Source organism: Hemitrygon akajei, chromosome 9, assembly GCF_048418815.1.
Source record: "Hemitrygon akajei chromosome 9, sHemAka1.3, whole genome shotgun sequence".
In the NCBI taxonomy this organism is placed as follows: Eukaryota; Metazoa; Chordata; class Chondrichthyes; order Myliobatiformes; family Dasyatidae; genus Hemitrygon; species Hemitrygon akajei.
In genome coordinates this window covers 121,872,118-121,896,289 of record NC_133132.1, presented here as the reverse complement: position 1 = coordinate 121,896,289, position 24,172 = coordinate 121,872,118, and the positions used below count along the sequence as shown (strand labels likewise).

At 39.0% G+C, this 24,172-nt stretch overlaps 1 protein-coding gene across 4 annotated transcripts in view; it reads left to right on the top strand.

Moving 5' to 3' along the window:
• Positions 1-24,172, top strand: part of LOC140733505 (rho-associated protein kinase 2-like) — a 227,023-nt gene that overhangs the window by 185,867 nt on the left and 16,984 nt on the right. For 3 of the 4 annotated variants that reach the window (XM_073056925.1, XM_073056922.1, XM_073056923.1), the window contains exons 23-27: positions 1,628-1,721; positions 4,279-4,373; positions 19,065-19,256; positions 20,352-20,520; positions 22,876-23,079. In XM_073056925.1, coding sequence (XP_072913026.1) covers positions 1,628-1,721; positions 4,279-4,373; positions 19,065-19,256; positions 20,352-20,520; positions 22,876-23,079 — 754 coding nt within the window. The remainder of the gene's footprint in view (positions 1-1,627; positions 1,722-4,278; positions 4,374-19,064; positions 19,257-20,351; positions 20,521-22,875; positions 23,080-24,172) is intronic. The other variant, XM_073056926.1, reaches the window with a different exon arrangement.

The window sequence follows — 24,172 nt, the reverse complement described above, 5'->3', positions numbered from 1 at the left end:
ATAAATGTTATTTATCACGTAGTCCACCAACAGCTTGAATATTATAAAGAACAAAGTGATTCAAAATATAGCCACTAAACAATGCACAAAATATAGCTGTGTTGCAGAATCAGTTACAAATCTGGCTTTCTTGATAATACACAGTTACATTTTTTTTTTAAAAACAGAAAAAGATGGCATAGTTCTCTCTGCAGTTGGGAAGATTAAGAGACAATTTGATAAAATTGTTTTAGTAAAAAAGACTTTGGATAAAATAAGAAACAAGAAAATGATTCAATTTTCTGAAGGATTTAGGCTGATTAACAAAACAAGCAGAAGTTTTTCTTTTAATCACATGAGTTGTTAGGATATGGACTGGACCCTAAAGGGCGATTCCTGCTGATTCAAAAGCAACCTCCAAAAGACAATAGAATAAACACTTGGATTAAAATGACGTGAAGGAAAAATACTCTTCAATGGAGCTGGTAACTAATTCATGGGTCTTATGGCTTCTTTGTACATACAGTCAGTCCTCCTTATCCATGGGGGATTGCTTCCACGACCCCCACCGGATACCAAAAACACGTGGATGCTCAAGTCCCTTATTTAACCTGTCTCAGTGCAGTGGTGTTTAGGACCCAGCGGAACCCCGGACTTTATTTAACCTGTGTCAGTGAGGTGGACATTAGGACCCAGCGGTCGAGCTCTGAATCTGCAGTGTTTCTGTTCATGAAAATCATCATAATCACGATTGAAAGTAAGGTGGAAGTAATAAAGCGATCGAAAAGAGGTAAAACGCCATCAGTCATTGGAAAAGTGTTAGGCTACAGTCAGTCAACGATTGGAACAATTTTAATGGAGTATCTGAAAGGCCCTGCCCCGATGAAAGCTACAATTAGTACTAAGCAACACAGTGATTTAATTATTGAAATATGTATGTTTCTTAAGTGTTTTATATGCATAGGAAAGTAAAATATGTACTATATACTAAGAAAAATGTTTGACTAACGCTAAGTAATACCGGATGTACCTGTTCTGACTTCAAATCCGACTTAAATACGGACTCGGGAACGGAATTCATTCATAACCCAGGGACTGCCTGTACTTTTAAGTCATTTCCAGATTGCTTATAATACCTAATACAACGTAAATGCTAGGTAAATAGTTGTTGTACTGTATTGTTTATGGAATAATGACAAGAAAAAATAGTTTGTACACGTGCAAACAGCGAGTGCTGGAGAGAGAACTTCCGGGTTTTCCTGATCCGTGGTTGGTTGAATCCGCGTGTGTGGAACATGCGGATAAGGAGGGCTGACTGTAGTGATATTCCTGTTCATTAGAATGTATTTTTAGTTTGGGATAGAGCATTTTATTCAGTGAAATTAATTTTAAAGCAGTTTAATTTTAAGAGTGATTTTAAAGCAGAGTGCTTCAGATTTGTTTTTATTTGATAAGATTGCCTATCTTCCTACTGATGAATTAAAATTGGGTCGGTTTAACTTGATCAGAAATGACTAATGTAGAATTGGCAATTTGGAATATGTGCTAGAAGATTATTACACAACTGGCATGGAAAAATGCATTTAACTGTGTAGCATTTGTTTATTTTAGAAATTGTTTGAGTTAAGTATTCTAATTTACGTTTAAGCTGGAGGAGACCAATAGAACACTGACAGCTGATGTAGCAAATCTTGCAAGTGAAAAGGAAGAACTTAACAACAAAGTGAAGGAGCTTCAGGACCGTGAGTGCAAGCAAAACTTCAAAATAAGACATTTATTACTACTTTATTTACAAAAATTAGCTTTTTGTGAGCTGTTTATTTGACAATTGAAGAAAAAAGAAAAGCCTATAGCAATGACTTCATTAAATACAACTCGGTCGTGCAGGATAAAGGTCTTTTATTGTCCTTGTATAATGTGCATGAAGTAAATTTTATGGCATGGCAGTAATGAAAATAAGCTAGTAACCTATAATTGGAATGAGCTGCCAGAGGAAGTGGTTGAGGCAGGAACAATAATTTAAGAAGCACTTGGACAGGTACATGGAGGGTGGAGCTTTGAGGGATATGGTCTGAATAAACTAAGTATGCACTGTGAACAGATTGGACTGAATGGCTTGGAGCAATGTTGTCTGACTATAAAATAGTCCTTTTTGTTATTTAAAATTTTATATAACTTTTCATGTAAGAATTTGCTGATTGTGAAGTGTGCAATATCCAGAGGATATAAAATAACATTGAAGTGATTAGGTATTTTTATTTTGTCAAGATACAGAGTTTTTCACTGTATCTTGGTACTGTGATAATAACAAACCAATAACCAGTTCATTTGGTTGAAATTTCTGTGGATTATTGAGGTGTTCATTACTGTTAGAGGTGCATCATTTAATTTGCAAGAAACCAAAACTGGTAAATAGTTTTTTTTATTATAGTCATAAATACCGAGGTACAGTGAAAATCATGGTTTTGCATTCAATTTAGTATTTCATCACTTCAGTATATTGAGGTAGTGCAAGGTAAAAACAGTGCAGAATATAATGACACAATTACAGGGAAGTGCAGTACAAGCAGCCAATAAGTTGCAAGGCCATGACGACATAGATTCTGAAGTCAAGTTACCTCATTGGAGAAGAACCCTGTTATATAGTCTTATAGCAGTGGTATAGAAATTGTCATTGAGCATTTTGCTGTCTTAGATTTTATTGGTTGCTTATTGGAAGGACCAAGAAGTGTAAACAGAGCCCAGAGAAAGGAGGCTGATTTTTATGATGTGCTGATCTGTGTTCACAACTCTGCATACTATGTTTCTTTGATCCTTTTGATTCACTGATCCATTGGCAATATTTCAGGGAGCACTGAAACACACAATCATGATGAGGGGATAGTCCATTTAGGGATGAAATTAGATTTTTCTCACTCTTAAGATTATGAATTTTTGAAAATCTATACCTGTGGAGGACTGGAGGCTCAATTATGGATTACAATCAAAACAAAGATCAATTAAGATGTTTCATTAATTTAGAGGAATTGAAAATTTCAGGAATGGGGTAAAAGAATTGTGTTTGAGGTAGAAGATCAACTGTGATCTCGAATGCTGATTTGGTTCCAGGGGATGAACCCTTTTTATTGTTTTCTCCAGTTGAGATCTGAAATGCAAAAAGAAATGTTGAAACATTATATACTTTAAATTGCAGCATTGTTAATAACTGTAGTTCAGCTGCATATAAAATCGTCATAAGAGGGGCAGTTTAAGAATCTTAGAATTTCAAAGACAGTGTTTCATTTCAAATGTGGTGGCAGAATATAATATTAATGGTAAGACTCTTGGCAGCGTGGAGGATCAGAGGCGATCTTGGGGTCTGAGTACATAGGATGCTCAAAGCAGCTGCGCAGGTTGACTCTGTGGTTAAGAAGGCGTATGGTGTATTGGCCTTCATCAATCGTGGAATTGAATTTAGGAGCTGAGCAGTAATGTTACAGCTATATAGGACCCTGGTCAGACCCCATTTGGAGTACAGTGCTCAGTTCTGGTTGCCTTACTTACAGGAAGGATGTGGAAGCCGTAGAAAGGGTGCAGAGGAGATTTACAAGGATGTTGCCTGAATTGGGGAGCATGCTTTATGAGAATAGGTTGAGTGATCTCGGCCTTTTCTCCTTGGAGCTACAGAGGATGAGAGGTGACCTGAAAGAGGTGTATAAGATGATGAGAGGCATTGATTGTGTGGATAGTCAGAGGCTTTTTTCCTAGGGCTGAAATGGTTGCCACAAGAGGACACAGGTTTAAGGTGCTGGGGAGTAGGTACAGAGGAGATGTCGGGTAAGTTTTTTTACTCAGAGAGTGGTGAGTGCATGGAGTGGGCTGCCGGCAATGGTGATGGAGGCGGATACGATAGGGTCTTTTAAGAAACTTTTAGATCGGTACATGGAACTTAGTAAAATAGAGGGCTACAGGTAAGCCTAGTAATTTCTAAGGTTAGGGGCATGTTTGGCACAACTTTGTGGGCTGAAGGGCCTGTATTGTGCTGTAGGTTTTCTGTGTTTCTATGTAACATCATTTTCAACCATTAATGCAATATTATTAGTGGTTGATCTGCATTAGCACCGTTTTGTAGGGTTAGCTTGGTATTTTGTACAAATATGTAAAGAACTGGCTTGTTGAGATCAGAAATAAAAGTCGAAGAATGTATTCAAGGTGTGTTACATCTAAAGAGAGAGAGTTTAGACTTCAGATCAATGACAATCATGATAGTAATTTATACTCTGATGCTCGAATCTAAAGTGTGTTTGCATTTGGTTTCAGAGGTTAACAAACTAAAAGAAGAAGATGCAAATCTAATGAATATTAAAGTCCAGTATGACAAACAATTGCTAAATGAGAGGACACTCAAAACACAGGTAAGCGTAAAGAAATCAAATCTTAATTGATAAGTGAGTGGCACAACTGTAGCACATTCACAAAGCATGTTTGAATTCCTTCAAGCGTCATCTTAAAATGGAAATCAATTTTTGTGTCTAACAATTCAATTTTAAATTTGTTGAATTGACTTTCATGTTGCAGTGTCCATGAGATCTGCTCTGCTATATTTCTTTAGGTTTATTTTTTATTATGACCACCACCAAAAATGAACAGTGTTTTATCTTCAATCAATGGTGCTGACAATTAAGTATCTGTACCAAAGTACACCATCTTTTCCCTTCTTAATCCACTCTGCACAGTGCTCTTGAATCTTCCTCCAAAATGTGCATGAAAACCCTTCTCATTTGCCTGTTAAGTAAGTTTGGTTCAGCTTTTGCACAATGTCATTAGATTTTTTTCTTTATGCAGGTAACTATACATATTGGTTGAGACAGGGCAGGAGATGTCCACATGGACGTTAATAAGCTATTTGATGAGAACCCTCATGTGTTAGACTAGGAAATTAAAGGCCTACAGGAGTGTAGTAATTAGTGTGACGCTATTACAGCTCGGTGTGTCAGAACTAGGAGTTCATTTCTGGTGGCCTTTGTAACAAAGATTGTGTGTTCTTCCCGTGTGCACATTGGCTACCTCTGGGTGCTCCAGTTAGAAGGTTAATTGATCATTGTAAATTGCCTTGTGATTAGGCTAGGGTGAAAATAGGTGGATCTCTGGGTGGTGCAGCTCGTTGGGGTGAAAAGGCCTGTTCTGTGCTGTATCTCTAAATAAATAACAAATGAAGGCACATGGATGGGATCCATGGTGAGCTGGCCATGGATCCCACATGCAAACTGTACAAATCTTCAAACTGCGTACTGAAATTCCAAAGCAACACACACAAAATGCTGGAGGAACTATGGATTCTGCCTGGTGTGCTGACTTTCTCCAGCATTTTGTGTGTGTTGCATGGATTTCCAGCATCTTCAGATTTTCTTGTTACTGAAGTTCAAAGTGTTATTTTCACTTTATGGTTTTGGAAACATTTGCAATTAAGCTTGGAGCTACAATGATTTCAGTCATTTTCAACAGCAATAGGAATCTGGTAATATGACTGTATCTGAATATTTATAGTAGGACACTAGACAACTGGGTGACCCTTTGAGAGAAAGGTAGTGCAGTCTGATGTGATGTACTTTGGAAATTAAAGAAGAACTCAGTTTATTAAAGAATAAAGACGAGTAGCAAGACAAATATAGCTCCTCTTCATTTAACGAGGGACACTTTTGATGACAGCATTTCTGGTTGATCTGTCACCCTTCAAGAATACTCTGATGTTTTCATTTCCTTTTCTCCGGCTTAAAGCCACATACAGCTGACCATGCTGGAAGACCGGTTTCTCCAGATAAATCAACACATTTTCCATGGTTTGGCCCGTGCCTTATGTATAGTCATAGCAAAGCATGACTGTATCGGGAGCTGGCTCTGCTCAAGAGGGACATCTTCCCCTCTGATAAATTGAGAGTAATTCTTGGGATCATGACTATGTCATTATTGAACGCACCAATGTTTATCTTTGCTACGATGAGATTGTCGTGCAGTTCTTCCACCATCATTTGCGTTCCATTGCAAAGCCTTGCTGGATCCAAGTTCCTCATTGAAATGATGGGAGATTCCCTCTTCAATTCCAGTTTGTGTGGCAATCCAGGGAGTTTGACCGAATCAAGGAATTCTGTTGGAAAATGAGTGGCATTAGCTCCTTCACTTAAGGCATTGAAGGAACAGTATTCTTTCATGATTCTAGGGAAATGTCTAATGCATGCGAAGTCTATTTTTCACATCATTTCATTGAGAGGAACCAAGATAGAATTCTTTGAGAACAATTCTTCAGGATTGTTGAATGTCGGGGAGATGAAATCAATGCATTCTTCCATAGTTATTGCTGGCAGAATCATATCTCCAGGTAATTCGATTTCATTGTTTTCATTTTTCTCAATCTTGTCTTCTCCAACATCCAATAAGAACTCAGAATATCATCCTTCTCCCTCACTCAATCACATGTTTCTCTTTAATTGAAACTTGAAGCATTGATGTTACTCTGTCCAAGACCATCACTATACGTGCCAACCAGAAGCCATGGATGACCGCAGAGGTGCGTGCGCTGCTGAGGTTCCGCGACTCTTCCTTCAGAGCAGGTGACAAGGCAGCTTTAACAACAGCAAGGGCCAAACCATCCCGAGCCATCAGAGGGGCAAAGCGTGCACATGCCCAGCTAATCCACAGTTACTTCCAGGACAGCGGTGACACGTGGCGCATGTGGAAGGGCATCCAGGACATCACCAATTACAAGACAACATCACCTGACTGTGCAGGTGATGCCTCCCTCCCAAATGCGCTGAATAACTTCTACGCCCAGTTTGAGGTGAAGAATGACGTGGCGGCGAGGAAGTCGACCCCTCCTGCTAATGACCAGGTGCGTGGTCTCTCCAAGGCTGACGTGAGAAGAACCCTGTGCAGGGTCAAACCACGGAAGGCTGCTGGACCAGACAACATCCCTGGTAGAGTGCTCAGACCCTCTGGGATATGCAGACCAGCTAGCAGATGTTCTCACTGACATCTTAAACATCTCCCTGAGCAGCGCCACCATTCCAACGTGCTTCAAGGCCGCCACCATTGTCCCCGTGCTGAAGAAGTCTTCAGTGTCCTGCCTAAATGACTACCGTCCCGTTGCACTTACATCCAACATCATGAAGTGTTTCGAGAGGCTCGTCATGAGGCAAATCAAGACCCTGCTGCCCCCCTCACTGGACCCCCTGCAGTTTGCATACCGTCCCAACCGCTCAACAGATGACGCCATTGCCACCACCCTCCACCTGGCCCAAACCCACCTGGACAAAAAAGACACATACGTTCGGATGCTGTTCATAGACTTTAGTTCAGCATTCAACACAATCATCCCTCAGAAACTGACTGGAAAGCTGAGCCTGTTGGGCCTGAATACTTCCCTCTGCAACTGGATCCTAGACTTCCTGACTGGCAGATCTCAGTCAGTCCAGATCAGGAGCAGCATCTCCAACACCATCACACTGAGCATGGGGGCTCCCCAGGGTTGTGTGCTCAGTCCACTACTGTTCACTCTGCTGACCCACGACTGTGCTGCAACACACAGCTCGAACCATAGCATCAAGTTCGCTGATGACACCACCGTGGTGGGTCTCATCAGCAAGAACGACGAGTCAGCTTACAGAGAGGAGGTGCAGTGGCTAACGGACTGGTGCAGAGCCAACAACCTGTCTCTTAATGGGAGCAAAACAAAAGAGATGGTTGTTGACTTCAGGAGGGCACGGAGCGACCACTCCCCGCTGAACATCGACGGCTCCTCGGTGGAGATCGTAAAGAGCACCAAATTTGTTGGTGTTCACCTGATGGAGAATCTCACCTGGTCCCTCAACACCAGCTCCATAGCAAAGAAAGCCCAGCAGCGTCTCTACCTTTTGCGAAGGCTGAGGAAATCTCCCACCCCCACCCCCCATCCTCATCACATTCTACAGGGGTTGTATTGAAAGCGTCCTGAGCAACTGCATCACTGCCTGGTTCAGAAATTGCACCATCTCGGATCGCAAGACCCTGCAGCGGATAGTGAGGTCAGCTGAGAAGAACATCGGGGTCTCTCTTCCCGCCATCATGGACATTTACACTATATGCTGCATCTGCAAAGGAAACGGCATTATGAAGGACCCCATGCACCCGTCATACAATCTCTTCTTCCTCCTGCCGTCTGGGAAAAGGCTCTGAAGCATTCGGGCTCTTACGACCAGACTATATAACAATTTCTTCCCTCAAGCTATCAGACTCCTCAATATACAAAGCCTGGACTGACACCTTGCCCTACTGTCCCGTTTATTATTTATTGTAATGCCGGTACTGTTTTTGTGCACTTTATGCAGTCCAGTGTAGGTCTGTAGTCTAGTATAGCTTTCTCTGTGTTTTTTATTACGTAGTTCAGTCTAGTTTTTGTACTGTGTCATGTAAACCATGGTCCTGAAAAACGTTGTCTCATTTTTACTATGCACTGTACCAGCAGTTATGGTCGAAATGACAATAAAACTTGACTTGACTTGATTTTCTCCATAAGTAGGATTTTATATGCATGAATTCTCCACATCAGCATCATTTCCACGTTTCACAACTGGTAGAAGCTGATGGAAATCGCCACAGCAAATGGTTAAAATACTCCCGAAGGCCTCATTCTTGCCGCATACATCACGAAGAGTCCGGTCCACGGCTTCAAAGCTCTCCCTCCTAATCATGGGGCACTCATCCCAGACAATAAGCCTCGCATTTTGGAATAAATTTGCAGTATTGGCGTTTTTATCGATGTTACAAAGGGCATCTTCATTGACTTTGAGGGGTATTTTGAATCTTTAATGCACTGTCCTACCACTGGGCATCAATGTTGCTGCAATACCTGATGATGCTACAGCAATAGCACACCTCCATCTCCCCTAACTTTAGTGAGGATCAAGTTGATGATAAATGTCTTGCCCGTTCCTCTTGGTGCATCAATGAAAATCATTGAAGAGAGATTCCTTTCCAAGCAGTCACACACATATTCATATACTTCTCTTTGCTCATTATTCAATAGGGGCGCCTTCTGTGAAACAAATTCCTGCTGTTCGTCTCTGTTGTATTGCAGTTCACACAATAATTCCAGATTGCCAGCACTTTGAGTAGTTGTACCGTTTTTTTGGCATTGGCAAGTTATATTCTTCAAGTGTTTTGCCCAAGTTCTCAAGTTTCTCTTGGAAATACAGAAGAGCTTGTCCATGATGCCTCTGATCGATCATGATATTAGGATCATTGATAGTTCTCCTCTCCATTTGTAAGAAAGCTTCAGACATTGCATTCTTGAACCAGTTCCATAATTGCTGTGGATTGCTGATTTCAGTGTTTGTTAGCAAGACAACAAACAAATCTCTCATTGCTCTGGGCATTCTTGTTCTCTCTGCTTCTTCCATAGTTTGCTGCCAATGATCGTCAGCTTGCAACAATCCTCTTTCTCTGTAGACGTCTTTGAATGATGGAAGGATATCTCCATCATGTGTTTTCAATGATTCGAAAGATACTTGTCCCTTTATGTGATGAAGAAGTCTCAAATAGTAGAGGTCACCACTTCGTGGAGAAATGATATAAACTCAACCCAGAACATTTGCTTCAAAAATCCCAGAGTACTCCTCCATTCTTTTCCCCATTCTCCTTTCCCATCTCTTATTGGTCCAAGTGTAGAATCTGGGAATATCCACATAGTACAGGGTTCTTGCAAATGGATCGCGAGTGCAAAGATCCATGAATTCCGTTAAAGTGGTTCTTGCCATACCATTATTCAGTTGCACAGTAGCATTATCTCGAAAAAATACTTGATGCTGTTAGGGAAGGTGCACTTGAAGGCGAACAACGGCTGGTTCCCTCTCGTGAATTGGAAATCCAAGTATTGATCTAACAGCTTCAGAGGGCCCGATATAGCTGCCTGTCAAATACTGTGTGATTTTTGTCTTCTCTATTCACTGCAAAAATTGCCCGATCACTCAAAGGTGGAATCGGCTCTGAGCATCGTGAGGCGCTGCTGAGGCTGGCCATGCGCATGCGTCTTGGTGTTGCGTCCTGATTTCCATGATGGTGGATTGGCTCTCGGGTCAAAACGGGACAGTTGATTTTGGTGAATGAACAATTTTATACAAATATGTAACCCTGAATTTTGCCTGCATTGTGTAAGTTAGCACATTTTAAGTCGATTTAGCCAAAAATAGTGCCACTGTAATGCACCGTTTGCACTAATTGGAGGTGATAAACACAGAGCATGAGAGTTTTAGTATTATATAAATAATAGAACTATGGTAAAACTTGTTTATTGTGAAGACCAATCAGAAAGAAGACTTTTCATAGTATTAAGCTCATAGTATTAAACTTCTATAGATGTAACTTGGAGAGCATTTCGACAGGTTGCATCACACTGTCTGGCATGGGGGGGTGGAGGTGTGGTTACTGCACAGGACCAAAAGAAGCTGCAGAGGGTCGTAAATTTAGTCAGCTCCATCTTGTGTACTAGCCTACAAAGTACCCAGGATATCTTCAAGGAGAGGTGTCTCAGAAAGGCAGCATCCATTATTAAGGACATCCAGCACCCAGGGCTTGTCCTCTTCTCACTGTTAACATCAGGTAGGAGGTACAGAAGCCTGAAGACAGACAGACACAGCGATTCAGGAACAGCTTCTTCCCCTCTGCCATCAGGTTCCTAAAGGACATTGAAACCTTGGACACTACCTCACTTTTTTAATATATATTATTTCTGTTTTTTGCACTATTTTAATCTATTCAATATATGTATACTGTAATTTATTTATTTATTTATTTATTTTGTGTGTTTTTTCCTATATTATGTATTGCTGCTGCTAAGTTAACAAACACATGCTGGTGATAATAAATCTGATTCTGATTCTGGCAATCAAACAATGTTCCAACTTCTAGTTTACTTGGTTAATTCTACCCATTTTTCAAGCAACAGTGGCAGCTGGTTCAGCAATGATTACTGGTAGTTCTACACTTGCATTTTCTTCTTTCTATTACTTATTCAGGTATTCCTACCACTTGGTGAATCTGCACATTGAGACGAGACATTGAGACGAGACATTGAGATTGTTGTAATTGAAATGAATGTGAACGCACAATTACATGTTTACCAAAGAAAGTGATAGGAACTGTTGTCAGTCAATGGGCTTGGAGCCAGAATCGCATAGCACAGAAATACTTTAGTCCATCATGCCTGTGCTGACCTTCAAATTGCTATCGATGTTGGATCTGAATGTGAGACCTCCTGTGCCCTTATAATTGAAATACTCATTCAGATACTTTCCAGGCTTTGTGAGAGTACCTGTTGTCTTCACCTTCTGGACATTGTGTCCTAGGTTACAGCCACTCTCTGGGTGAAAAAATTACCACTAATCCCTCTAAGATAGGCAACCTAATATTCTGCAAATAAGATTACATATTGGGGAGAAAGAGATGCCTAATTTGTTTTCTTTCCACAATGCTGCTTCTGTGTTGGACAGACTCAATAGATAGAGCATTCTGAAAACTGAAGGGCAATGCAGTTTTTATTAGGTGAACACAAGGAAGTAAGGGTAGACTACCAACATAATAATATAATTATTAAAATTGAAATCAGTAATTTTGGATGTTCACTCTTAATCTGGAACTCTGTCATATTTTAATTACCATTTCTTATTCGATTCTTAATCACAAGACTTTTGCTAATCCTTCCTAATTACCCATGACTAAATCTAAAATAGCCTGTTCCCAGCTAGATTCTACAACATAATGCTCTAAGAAGTGATCCTGGATGCATTCCACAAATTTTTCTTGTATGATATCTTTGCCAGTTTGGTTCATCCTATTAATATGTGGATTAAAATCTCCCATTACAATTGCGGTTTCATTCAAATGTACTCCTGATATTTCCCCAGTTATGCTCTACCCTCTCAAGAGGTCACACTTTGGGTGTGTAGACAATTACCCCCAGAGTATTTTGCCTGTTAGTTATGATTATATATAGTTTTTACTAAGTGGGTTTGCTTTGTACTACATAATTTTGTTTACATTTTCTGCCTCAGCTTGTTACACTTGTTAGTTTCCCCTTTGCTGCACTGCGCCTTTGCTTTCCTCACTTTGCCCTGATTTATTAAACATCCTGATCTTGGAACCCTTCTCCATTCCTATATAGTTGAAAGCATCTTCTGATCAATGGAAACCATTTCTAAGGATTTGATTTCATTTCTTCAAGGTTTCAGTCTTCAAATGATTTCTTGCCTTGCCTATCCCTGTGTGCAGTTACCTGGGTGAATAAATGAATGTCAGATTCTATTGAGCTATGTTACAGGAGTTGTAAAATAAAATCCGAGCACATTGATGCTCTCACAAAGAATGCTTGTCAGCTGTTATTACTACTTTAGGAGTTTAAGGAGATCCAGTGTGTCGCCAGAGACTATAGATTTTTGCAGATGTACAGTGGAGAGCATCCTGACTGGTTGCAGCACTGCCTCGTATGGACATTCCACTTTTAAAGGATGCTAAACACAGGGCTGAAGGTGTTATATTTGAATACACAAGTATATGAAACAAGGTATATGATCTTGTAGTTGAAATTGTTAGAAATTGGCAGATATGACGTACACAGAGTTGAGGTTGAAAGAAGATCACAGCTCAAATCTTAACATTCAAGGATACACATCGTATTGAAAAGACAGGCAGGGGAGCAGATATCTTCTGGTGGCTTTGTTGGTTAAAAAAATGAAATCAAATCCTTAGAAGTGATAAAGGATCAGAAGATGTAGAATCCTTGTGGGTGGATTTGAAAAACTGCAAGGGTAAAGAGACCCTGATGGGAGTTATATCCAAGCTTCCAAACAGTAGCCAGGATATGGGATATAAGTTACTGCAAGGGATAAAAATGACATGTAAAAAGGGCAATGTTACAATGGTCGTGGGGTTATTGATATGCAGATAGATTGGGAAAATCAGATTGGTGCTTGATTCCAAGGGAAAGCATTTATAGAATACTTTTTAGAGCAGCTTGTGGTCAAGCCCACTGGTGGAAAAAAGACAATTCTGGATTAGATGTTGTGTAATGTACCAGGATTGACTTGGGGAGCTTAAAATAAAGGAACCCTTAGGAGGTAGTGATCATAATAATTGGGGTGCATAGTAGCGTGGTGGTTAGCACAGCTCTTTACAGTACCAGTGACCCAGGGTTCAATTCCTGCCGCTGCCTGTAAGGATTTTGTACATTCTTTCTATGACTGCATGGGTTTCTTGTAGGTGTTCCGGTTTCCTCCCACATTCCAAAAACATACCAGTTAGTAGTTTAATTGGTCATTGTAAATTGTCCTGAGATTAAATTCAGGGGGTTGCACAGCGGCATGGCCTGAAGGGCCTATTCCGTGCTGCATCTCAATAAATAAATAAATAAATAAATATCATAGAACTCACCCTACAATTTGAGAGGAGAAGCAAAAATCGGATGTATTGGTATTATAATGGAGTAAACAGAGCTATAGAGGTATAAGGAAAGCTGGCCAAAGTTGATTCAAAAGGACACTGGCAGGAATGATAGTAGAGCAGCACTGGCTGGAGTAGCTCAGAGGATCAGTTCACAACAAAGAAGAAGCAGCATTCTAAAGGAGGATGAGGCAACGATGGCTGACAAGGGAAGTCAAAGACAGTATATAAGCAAAAGACAGCTTATGCAATATTGCAAAATTAGTGGGAAGCTAGAGGACTTGGGAGCTTTTCAAAACCAACAGAAGGCAACTAAAACTGCATTAAAGAAAAGGTAAAGAAAGGGTAAGCTAGCCAATAATACAGAAGAGGATACCAAAAGATTTTTTTTCAGGTATATGAAGAGTGAAAGTGGACTTTGGACCACTGGAAAATGATACTGGAGGAGGAGTAGTAATGTGGAGCAAAGAAATGCTAGGTGAACTGAATGAGTATTTCATGTCACATGTCAGAAATTCAAGAGTGTCGGGGGAAGAATCAGTATGGTTGCTATTACTAAGCAGTACCATTGGCAGCTGAAAGGTCTGAAGGTGTAGAAGTCACCTGGACCAGAATGACTTCACTCCATGGTTCTGAAAGATATAGCTGAAAAGATTGTAGAAGCATTAGTAATGATCTTTCAAGAGTCACCAGATTTTGGAATGTTTCTGGAAGATTGGAAATTGCAATGTCACTGCACATTTTAAGAAGGAATGGAGGCAAAAGACATGGAGACACATGATAGAGTGGGCTTGAGGGGAAAACATGCCTGACAAATTTGTTGGAATCCTTTGAGGAAGTAACAGGCAGGATAGACAGAGAAGAATTAATGGAAATTGAATTTTGGAAGACCTCTGACAAGGTGCCACACATGCAGCTGCTAAACAAGATAAGAACCCATGGAAAGATACCAGCATGCACGGAAGATTGGCTGAGTGGCGGAAGGCAGATTGTATGAACAAAAAGAGTCTTTTCTGTTGGCTGCTGGTAGTTGGTAGTGTTCCACAGGAGTTTGTTGGTCTGCTGCTTTTCATATTATGTGTCAATAAATTGGATGATGGAATTCATGGCTTTTGTTGTCAAGTTTGTAGATGATACAAGCAGTGAGTGGACAGGTAATGCTGAGAAGCAGGGTGTCTTACAATGTTGGAAAGTGTACGGTCATGCACTTTGGTGGAAGAAATAAACGGACAGACTATTATTTAGATGGAGAGAGAATTCAAAATGCAAAGATGCAAAGGGACTTGGGAGTCCTTGTGCAGGATACCCTAAAGGTTAACCTCCAGGTTGAGTCAGTGGTGAAGAAGGCAAATGCAATGTTGGTATTATTTCTAGAAGTATAGAATATAAGAACAGGGATGTAATGTTGAGGCTCTATAAGGCACTCATGAGACCACACTTGGAGTATTGTGTGCCGTTTTGGGCTCCTTATTTTAGAAAAGGTACACTGATAGGAGAGGGTTCAGAGAAGATTCATGAGAATAATTCTAGGAACGAAAGAGTTACCATATGAGGAACATCTGGCAGCTCTTGGGCCTTATTCCCTGGAGATCAGGAGAATGATGGGGGATCTCCTAGAAACATTTCGAACATTAAAAGGCCTGAACAGATTAGATGTGGCAAAGTTATTTCCCATGGTAGGGGAGTCTAGGACAAGAGAGCATGACTTCAGGACTGAAGAACGTCCATTTAGAACAGAGATGTGGGGAAATTACTTTAGTCAAAGGGTGGTAAATCTGTGGAATTTGTTGCCACAAGCAGCTGTGGAGGCCAAGTCATTGGATGTATTTAAAGCAGCAATAGATAGGTTTTTGATTATCCAGGCATCAAAGGGTATGGGGAGAAGGCAGGGGAGTGGGAATGACTGGAAGAATTGGATCAACCCATGATTGAATGACGGAGCATACTCGATGGGCTGAATGGCCTACTTCTGCTCCCATATCTTACGGTCTTATGATCTGTAAAATGCTTTGGACACAGATTAGAAGAATTGGCAAAGAAGTGGCAGATGGAATACAGTATTGGGAAGTGTATAATCATGCACTTTGATAGAAGGATTCCCTGGAAAGGTTAACTTGCAGGTTGAATCGGTAGCATTCATTTCACAAGCACTGGAATACAAAAGCAAGCTGAGAGCTAGATGTCCTATCCCCACTAGAGTTATTAACATCATTATTAATAAAATTATCTACAACAGGGTCTTCTAAAATATACTCACTGACAATGTCATTGCACTCATCCTGCAAACTGGATTCTACCTCAACAGTCAATTAAGGGAAAATCTGCAGATGCTGGGAAGCTAAGCAACACACATAAAATGCTGGAGGAACTCAGCAGGCCAGGCAGCATCTATGGAAAAGAGTTTAGTCAATGCTTCAGGCCAAGACTCTTCATCAGGACTAGTAACAGATACATCTATTCTATCCAGGCACATCAACCTTCCCTTGTGTTCCAGTATTCCTTTGCCAGTCTTTTTACTGGATAAATTCTTCAAGCATTCATTTCGAGAGTACTAGAATATAAAAGCAAGGATGTAATGCTCAAAGTAAATGTATTATCAGTATGCATGTATGTCACCATATACAGCCTTGAGATTCATTTTCTTGTGAGCAGACAGAGCAAATCCAACAAACATAATAAAATGAATGAAAGACCGCATGCAACAGAAGGGCCAAACCTATTTTTATGTATTCTTTGGCATAGTGCTCCAAAACCAATTTGGAAAATTTACAAAGAAAAATAAGAACTGACATGACAAATTTCAGAAAAGATTATGTATTCTTGAATGCACTTAAATTAAAGCTACCTAGGACAGAAGGGGGAAGAGGGATAATCTTACATTAAAAATCTACACAACAGTTAGATAAAACTTCTAAGCATATATTTTCATCAACGATAACAGGATTCAGTACTCCATGCGAACATATGCAATTCTGATGAGGAGTATACACCACTAAACTTAAATGAGAGTACAACCCAGAAAAATGAAGACATTATCACTATTGAAGAAAAAGTTAACCAATGAAAGAATATATCATAAAAAATATCATAAATACATAATAAAAGACCAACAAATTCAAGATGATAAACGTAGAAAAAAAACCGAATACAATCCAATACATTTCAGGATCCACATCAGTTTAGCTCGATCTGATTACTTACACAGGCACAATTAAGTGGCAAACATCATTCATCAAAACCTTGCTTTAGAATACAAACATCTAGAAGAAATCATACCTTACTATAAATACAAGCGAGATCCAGTTTTAGAGTCAGAATCCCACAATTGTTTTTATGACTGATCTGTTATTATAGATCAGACACTCCATAATAACCATCCAGATATATTAATACAGGATAACAAGCAAGAACAACTCACTAAATAGATATAGCCATTCCAAACACATAAACTTACAGAAATTAACAAGTGAAGAACCAGAAATATGCTGAATTAAGAGAGGAAATTGAAAGACTTTAGAACATAAGCAGGGTATACATTGTCCCATTAGTAATATCTACAACTGTTATCATTCCAAATGCACTACACAATAGCATTAAACATTTAGGGCTACACAACAATATTTATGTAAATCGCCAGAAAACCACAATACTAAACACTACTAAAATACTCTGAAAGTTCCTTGCAATTGAGAAATGAGCATGCTTGGCTACGCCTGCACCTCCAGTTATACCAGCTTGAGATGAGAAAAACTTGTTTTAAAAAAAATAATGTCAAGAGCCTGAGACAAAGAATCTTTCAAAAGTGAGTCCAAAAGTTGTGGGAACAGTTCAGTGGTGGGGTTAGTAAAGTTATATCCACTGGTTCAAGGGCCTGATGACTGAAGGGTAGTTGTTTCTGAACCTGGTGCTGTGGGTCCTGAGGCTCTTATACCACCTTCCTGATTCAGTTTCGAAAAGAGAGCATTTATAGAAATTTGTCAGATCTTAGATATCATGTCAAATCTTCACAAACTTCTAATGAAGTAGAGTCCCTGTTGTGATTTCTGTGTATCTGCATTTATGTGCTGTGCCAAAGACAGATCCTCTGAAATGATCACATCAAGGAATTAAAGTTGCTGACCCTCTCCACCTTTGATTTCCCCCAAAGAGGTCTGGCTCATGGACCTCCCAGTTTCCTCCTTGTGAAGTCAATAATCAGCTCCTTGGTCTTACTGACATTGAGTGAGAGGTTCTTCTGGCATCACTAAGCCTCTCCTGTATGCTGTTCAATCTCCCTCCTATATGCTCATTTGTCTCCACCTTTGATTTAACCAATAACAATGGGTGTCATCAGTATACTTAGATATGGCATTAGAACTGTGCTTAACCTCACAGTCGTAAGTATAAAGTGAGTAGAGTGGTGGTGGGGTGTGTGTGTGTGCACACAACCTTATAGTGCACCTGTGCTGATGGAGATTGTGAAGATATTATTGCCAATCCAGACTGGGGTCTGCAAGTGAGGAAATCAAGGGTCCAATTGCACAAAGAGGTATTGAGGTCAAGGTATTGAAGCTTTTTAATTAGTTTTCAAGGGATGATGGTATTGAATGTCGAGCTGTAGCCAAGAGCATCCTGATGTATGCATCTGATATATGCATTTTGCTGTCCACATGTTCCAGGATTGAATGAAGAACCAATGAAATAGCATCTGTTGTGCTGATAGACAAATTAAAGCAGATCTAAGTCACTTCTCAGACAGGAGTTGAGAAGTTTCATCACTAACCTCTCATATCTCAGTGGTTCGAAGTGTTACTGGATGATGGTCATTGAGGCAGATTGCCACATTCTTCTTAGGCACTGGTATAATTGAAACTTTTCTGAAGCAAGTTTTATAAGGCATTGTGAGACCACATTTGGAGTTTTGTAAGCAGTTTAGGGCCACATATCAAATAAAAGATACACTGCCATTGGTGAGAGTCCAGAGGAAGTTTACAAGAATGTAAGTATTAATGTATGAGGAGCATTTCATGGCTCTGGGCCTGTACTCACTGTCATTTACAAGAATGAGGGTGGGTGGAGGGATCCCATTGAAACTTAATACTGAAAAGCCTCATGGAAAGGATGTTTCCAGTAGTGGAAGAGTCTACAAGCAGAGGGCACAGCCTCAGAATAGAAGGAAGCCCCTTTACAACAGAAAGGAGAAGCAATTCCTTTAGCAAGAGGGTGGTGAATCTGGAATTCATTGCCAGGATTGGCTGTGGAGATCAAGCTATTGGGTTTATTTAAAGCAAAGGTTGATAGCTTTTTAATTAGTAAGGGTGCCAAAGGTTATATAGAAGAGACGGGAGAAATTGGATTGAGAGGAGAAATAAATCAGCCATGATTCGCAGAGCAGACCTGATGGGCCAAATATAATAATTTTATTCCTATATATTCTAGTCTCAAAGAATACTAGAGTCAAATGTGCTTAGTTTTGTGAAGTTGAATGTTGCATATTACACTGTTGATGAAATATGTACAAATTTATTCAGTAACTATGATCTTTCAGTGAAAGATTTTTTTTGCAGACATACTTTGGGACTTCTCAGTGGGTAAATTGTTCTTTGCTGAAGGAATTACATTCTCAAATGCAAATTCTCAAGAAAATAGTTTTTATCTTTCAGGCTGTCAATAAATTAGCTGAAATTATGAATCGTAAGGATATGAAGAGGGACCATGGGAAGCGTGGAACTGACACTGATGTTCGTAAAAAAGAAAAAGAAAATCGAAAACTGCAATTGGAGCTAAGGTCAGAGCGGGAAAAATTAACACAAATGATGATCAAATACCAGAAAGAGCTCAATGAAATGCAAGCGGTAAGATGATGCATGAAGTTTGCTCTGCAGGCAAAGATAGAAATTTTTATTCATTAAGATCCCAGTTGTGATATGTGCAGACTCTGTCAATTTTATTATGTAGCCGTGCTTCAATTTCTTCTGCTCTTTGTTCCGTTACAATGGTTTGTAAAGATGTTCCAGTACACATGCCTCTCATTTTCAGGGGATTCATTCTGCAAATGTTCTCAAAAGCAGATAAGTGGCCGAGGACAGCACAGTAAAATTTTATATTCTGATGTGCAGACAGTTACTTTGTAAAGTAATAGCTTGGGAAGAAACTTTGAAACACATTTTACACATAATATAAAAGCTTTGAAAAGCAGATGCTAACTGAAGCAAAATATGTACAAATTAAAGTTTACTTAAAAATGAAATTTTTCAACATGTTATTATTTGAAGACATGTAGGTGTGTTGATAAAAGGCAGAATTTTGGTGTGGATATCTTGTTACAATATAGGAACCTGTCACTTTCTGAAGAAGAAATAAGCATTATTAAACAGGTCAGATGAAGAATCTTCAGGTGTATGTTGTTTCTTCTGACATCCGTTTCCCATGAAGAGTATGTGATGAGATCCCTGGTCTATCAAATGAATGTTAAAATATAAACAAAATAAAGTGACTTGAAAGTGGCATGTATTGGTGAGGTTTGAGAAAAGAGAATTAGTTGATTCAGCAAAGAGTGCAGCAGTAAACAATAGGTGGAATTGATGTTTTTTTAGTAGAGTTAGGGTCAGTTGAGCAATCCTATAAGCTCTGCTAGGGGAAGGTAGTGGGAAGCAATTGTAAAGAAATTGTTTCTGGTTCATGTGAAAGTAATGATAAAGTACTGAAGTCATGAGAAAGGATGTTTGGAGATTGGGTACTAGAATGTAGAAAACATTTAATGTTTAAAAAGAATAACAGCAAAATCAAACAGCAGCTTTTAATAAAGTAAAAAAATGAAGTAAAGCTCATATGGAAACAAAAGCAATACAGATAAGGCATGAGTTTAATTATTTGCACTAGAGTTCTGTTTTTTAAGGGTTATTTTGTATAAATAACCATAATTCACTGATATAATAATCTTCCCACAGCAAATTGCAGAAGAAAGTCAGGTGCGTATTGAACTGCAGATGGCATTAGACAGCAAAGACAGTGATATTGAACAGCTTCGTTCACAGCTACAGCTAATACATGTGGGCCTAGATACTACTAGTATTGGTAGTGGTCCTGGTGACGCAGAAGCAGATGATGGATTTCCTGGTATGTATAGCTTACTCCCTAATTTAAAAAAAAAACATGTCTTTGGGTAATTAGACTTTAAAATGTAGTTAATATTTTAGTGGTTATTTAATGTACTGATTTATACTTGTTCAGTGTAATGTCTGTGACTAGGATACTGTAATTGTACAATTTATGTAACAAATGCTGTTAAATTTAATATAGATAAATGCTTCACATTATAGTTTTGATGGAAATCAGTCGAGCTGATTGCACCAGCGCCATTTCCCTAGTTGACTAGGTGTCAGTTTGACTTTTATTCTGTGATCAGTTCCTTTACATCCCTAGTGTTTTCTCATCTTTTATATGAGTTTGTTTGAATTCTCTCATTTAAAATCCTTTTTTCTCACTGCCTATTCAAATACCAAAAATTTTCTAGTGGTGGTACTTTTGCAGTTTTCCTTAGCCTTTAAGTACATTTTCATTCTCTGATTTTTAACCTTCAGCTTTATTCAGAATTCTCTCAATCCCCTTACATTCACTGTTATCCTTGCTGTATCTCTTATAAGAGCATATGAACAAAGTAGAAGTAGGCTGCTCTGCCATTCAGTCAAATTATGGGTGCTCTGAACTTTAGCTTTTCGTGCCTCATCCTTCTGATGTTTGATTTCCTTGTTTAAAAGCCTGTCTTGGAGTTGAATAGACTTACTGGCTCATCCACAACTCTCTGTGGTAGAGATTTCCTGGTTTTAAACTCTTAAGACGAAATTCCTCTATCTTGAGCTGTCACAGCTTTGGCTTGCAATACATTTTCCATAGCTTTTGTTTCTTCCACATAACCACTCCTCCCCCCCCCCCCCCATTTGTCAAACCACCACAGAATCTTTCATGATGTCAACTAATATGTATAGAGATATAATTCCACTCTCTATAGCTGGTGTACTTATTCCTGTGTTCAAAATCCGATCCTAAGTTTCTCTGTCACTTCAAATTACTGCCTCATCAATCTTCTATAATAACACTTTCAATACTAATGTAGGAGTGGGAGCACTTAATAGGACTGAGTTGATCTACGATGCAAGTTCCTAATTGCTAACTAAACTTGGCAACATTTTGAGGGCACTGTAGCTTCCCCACAGGATTAACAGCAAGTCTTTCATCTGGTTCACACAAGCATGAATATGCAGAGAAAAGTGTGTCCTCTCTCAAAAAGCCATATTATACAGTAAAATGTCTTCACTCTGACCTGAATGACCATAGTAATTCATTGTTTAAGTAAATAGGTACTAAACTGCCATTAAAACAATTTTTATTTCAAATTGAAATTTAGCTGTTTCATTCAGGTACAAAAGTCTACAATATTTAAGTGAAAACTGGAATTCCCAATCTAAACCTCTCCATCAAAGTGAACCATTTGATTTTTAAACTCCTTAAACCTATTTATCCCTTTAGTCCTCAATCAGATTTTGTTGACAAGCCACCTGCCAGATGTACATTAAAGGTGCAAAATAAATACTCCCCATTAGCTCTTCATATTTTGGGGAATGGATGTTTTGATATGCCATACAGTAAAACTTTCTAGTAGATTATGAAAAGACAGTAAAGGTTTTGTGCAACATGCTGTGGGATGATTTGCCCTTCTAATCAAAGTGAATCCCCTTCCTGATCGGGAGATGGCATGTGTAATGAACCAGAATTGATTAGAGAGCTTAGGGATAAGTAATCATAATATGATAGTACTTGCCCTGCAATTTGAGGAGAAGCTAAAGTCGGATGTATCAGTATTACAGTGGAGTAAAGGGAATTACAGAGGTATGAGAGAGGAGCTGGTCAAAATTGATTGGAAAAGAGCATTGGCAGGGATGGCAGCAGAGCAGCAATGGCTAGAATTTCTGGGAGCAATTTGGAAGGCACAGGATATATACATCCCAAATAGGAAAAAGTATTCTAAAGGCAGGATGACACAACCGTTGCTGACGAGAAGTCAAAGCCATCATAAAAACCAAAGAACAGGGATATAATAGAGCAAAAAGCAGTGAGAAGTTAGAGGATTGGGAAGCTTTTCAAGACCAACAAAAGGAAACTAAAGTCATAAAGAAGGAAAAGATGGAATACTTCATAGATAATAGAATGAATTGTATTGCTCTCTTGCATCAGCTAGTATAGAATTCTAAAACTATTATATTGCAGTTTGAAAAAAATAGTTTCATCCACCCATCTAAAAATGTTTTGCAAGACAAAATATTGTATATAATTAACTTATTTCATTCTTTTACTTTTTGACTAATTTTGTTCAATTTAATTTAATTGATGTTTTATCCTTGTCTGCACTAATTAAAACAATGGAAAGTAAACATCTTCACTTTTCTACTTGTCTTGTCACCTTGGTTTTCTCAGTTCGAATCACTCAATCCCACACCACGGAGTCCATGTCTTTTAGCTACAAGCGTTCTTCCACTTCCGTCACCATTGACACTAAGCCCTCTTATTCTCACCTTCATGGTTTTGATTCTGAGTCTGGCTCAGACGACGATACAGAGCCCATTGTACACGTACAGTCTGACCCTGATTCTGAAACTGAGCTTGAACCTGATTCTGCAGGTGATGTACTGCATGTGATAAAGCTCTTTCTGCTTGTGTTTATTAAAACTCAGATATTAGAGTATGCCTGGCGTTCTTTATAACAACAAAGAATGTTGTTTGAAGGAGATGCACAAATGAGGATACAGAAGAAAATTGATCGTTAAAATGCACTGCAAAAATTCAATTTTATCTTTAAAAAAACCTATCTTGCTTAACTGGAATTGATCTACCTGTAGAAACTAAATTTCTATGAATATGTTTAGCTAAAAATGCTAGTGAAAGTGCTAAAATATAACCTATTAACTTCCAAATTGTTGGCTTAGCTGATTAGCCTAACCCCCAGTGTTGATCACATGGCTTTTTGTTCTGGCTTAATATGCAAATTCTAGATTAAAGCTGATTTTTATTTTAAGAGCTGTGATATTTACACAAATTTCAATTTGAGTTTGGATGTCAAATTTTATCTATTAGCAGATTTTGGGTTCTTTGGGTCACTTAATTAAGTGCATAAGAATATTATTCTAAATCGCCATAATTTATGGCTGAAGAACCTGCATAGGTTTCAAGTTGTGATTGGAAATAGTTCTGCAATTCTCCTTTAAATTTATTTAGTTTTATTTAGTTTAAGCTTGGCAAAAATTGCTCCATTGCTTTTTTCACACTGGCAGATATTTTCAAGATTGTATTCCAAATTCAAAGTAAACGGTGTCTTATGGATATTTGGAACATAAGAATTTATTGTTGAAGTTGCTGAAGCTTACAGCTCCAGGAGTGTGGGTACATCCTCTTGATAGTATGTCAATAGAGTATGTATAAGTTAGACCGGTGAGGTGGGGTGGGAGGTTAGTTTTCATAGACATCTACAACACATTACAGGCCCTTCGGTCCACAAAGTTCACTCAAGTTTCAAAAGGCATACTCTCCAATCCATGCAACATCCTTGTAAATCTCCTCTGCACTCTTTCAATAGTATCCACATCCTTCCTGCGGTGAGGTGACCAGAATTGAACACAGTACTCCAAGTGGGGTCTAACTGAGGTCTTGTATATCTGCAACATTACCTCACGGATCCTGAACTCAATCCCATGGTTGATGAATGCCAACACACCAT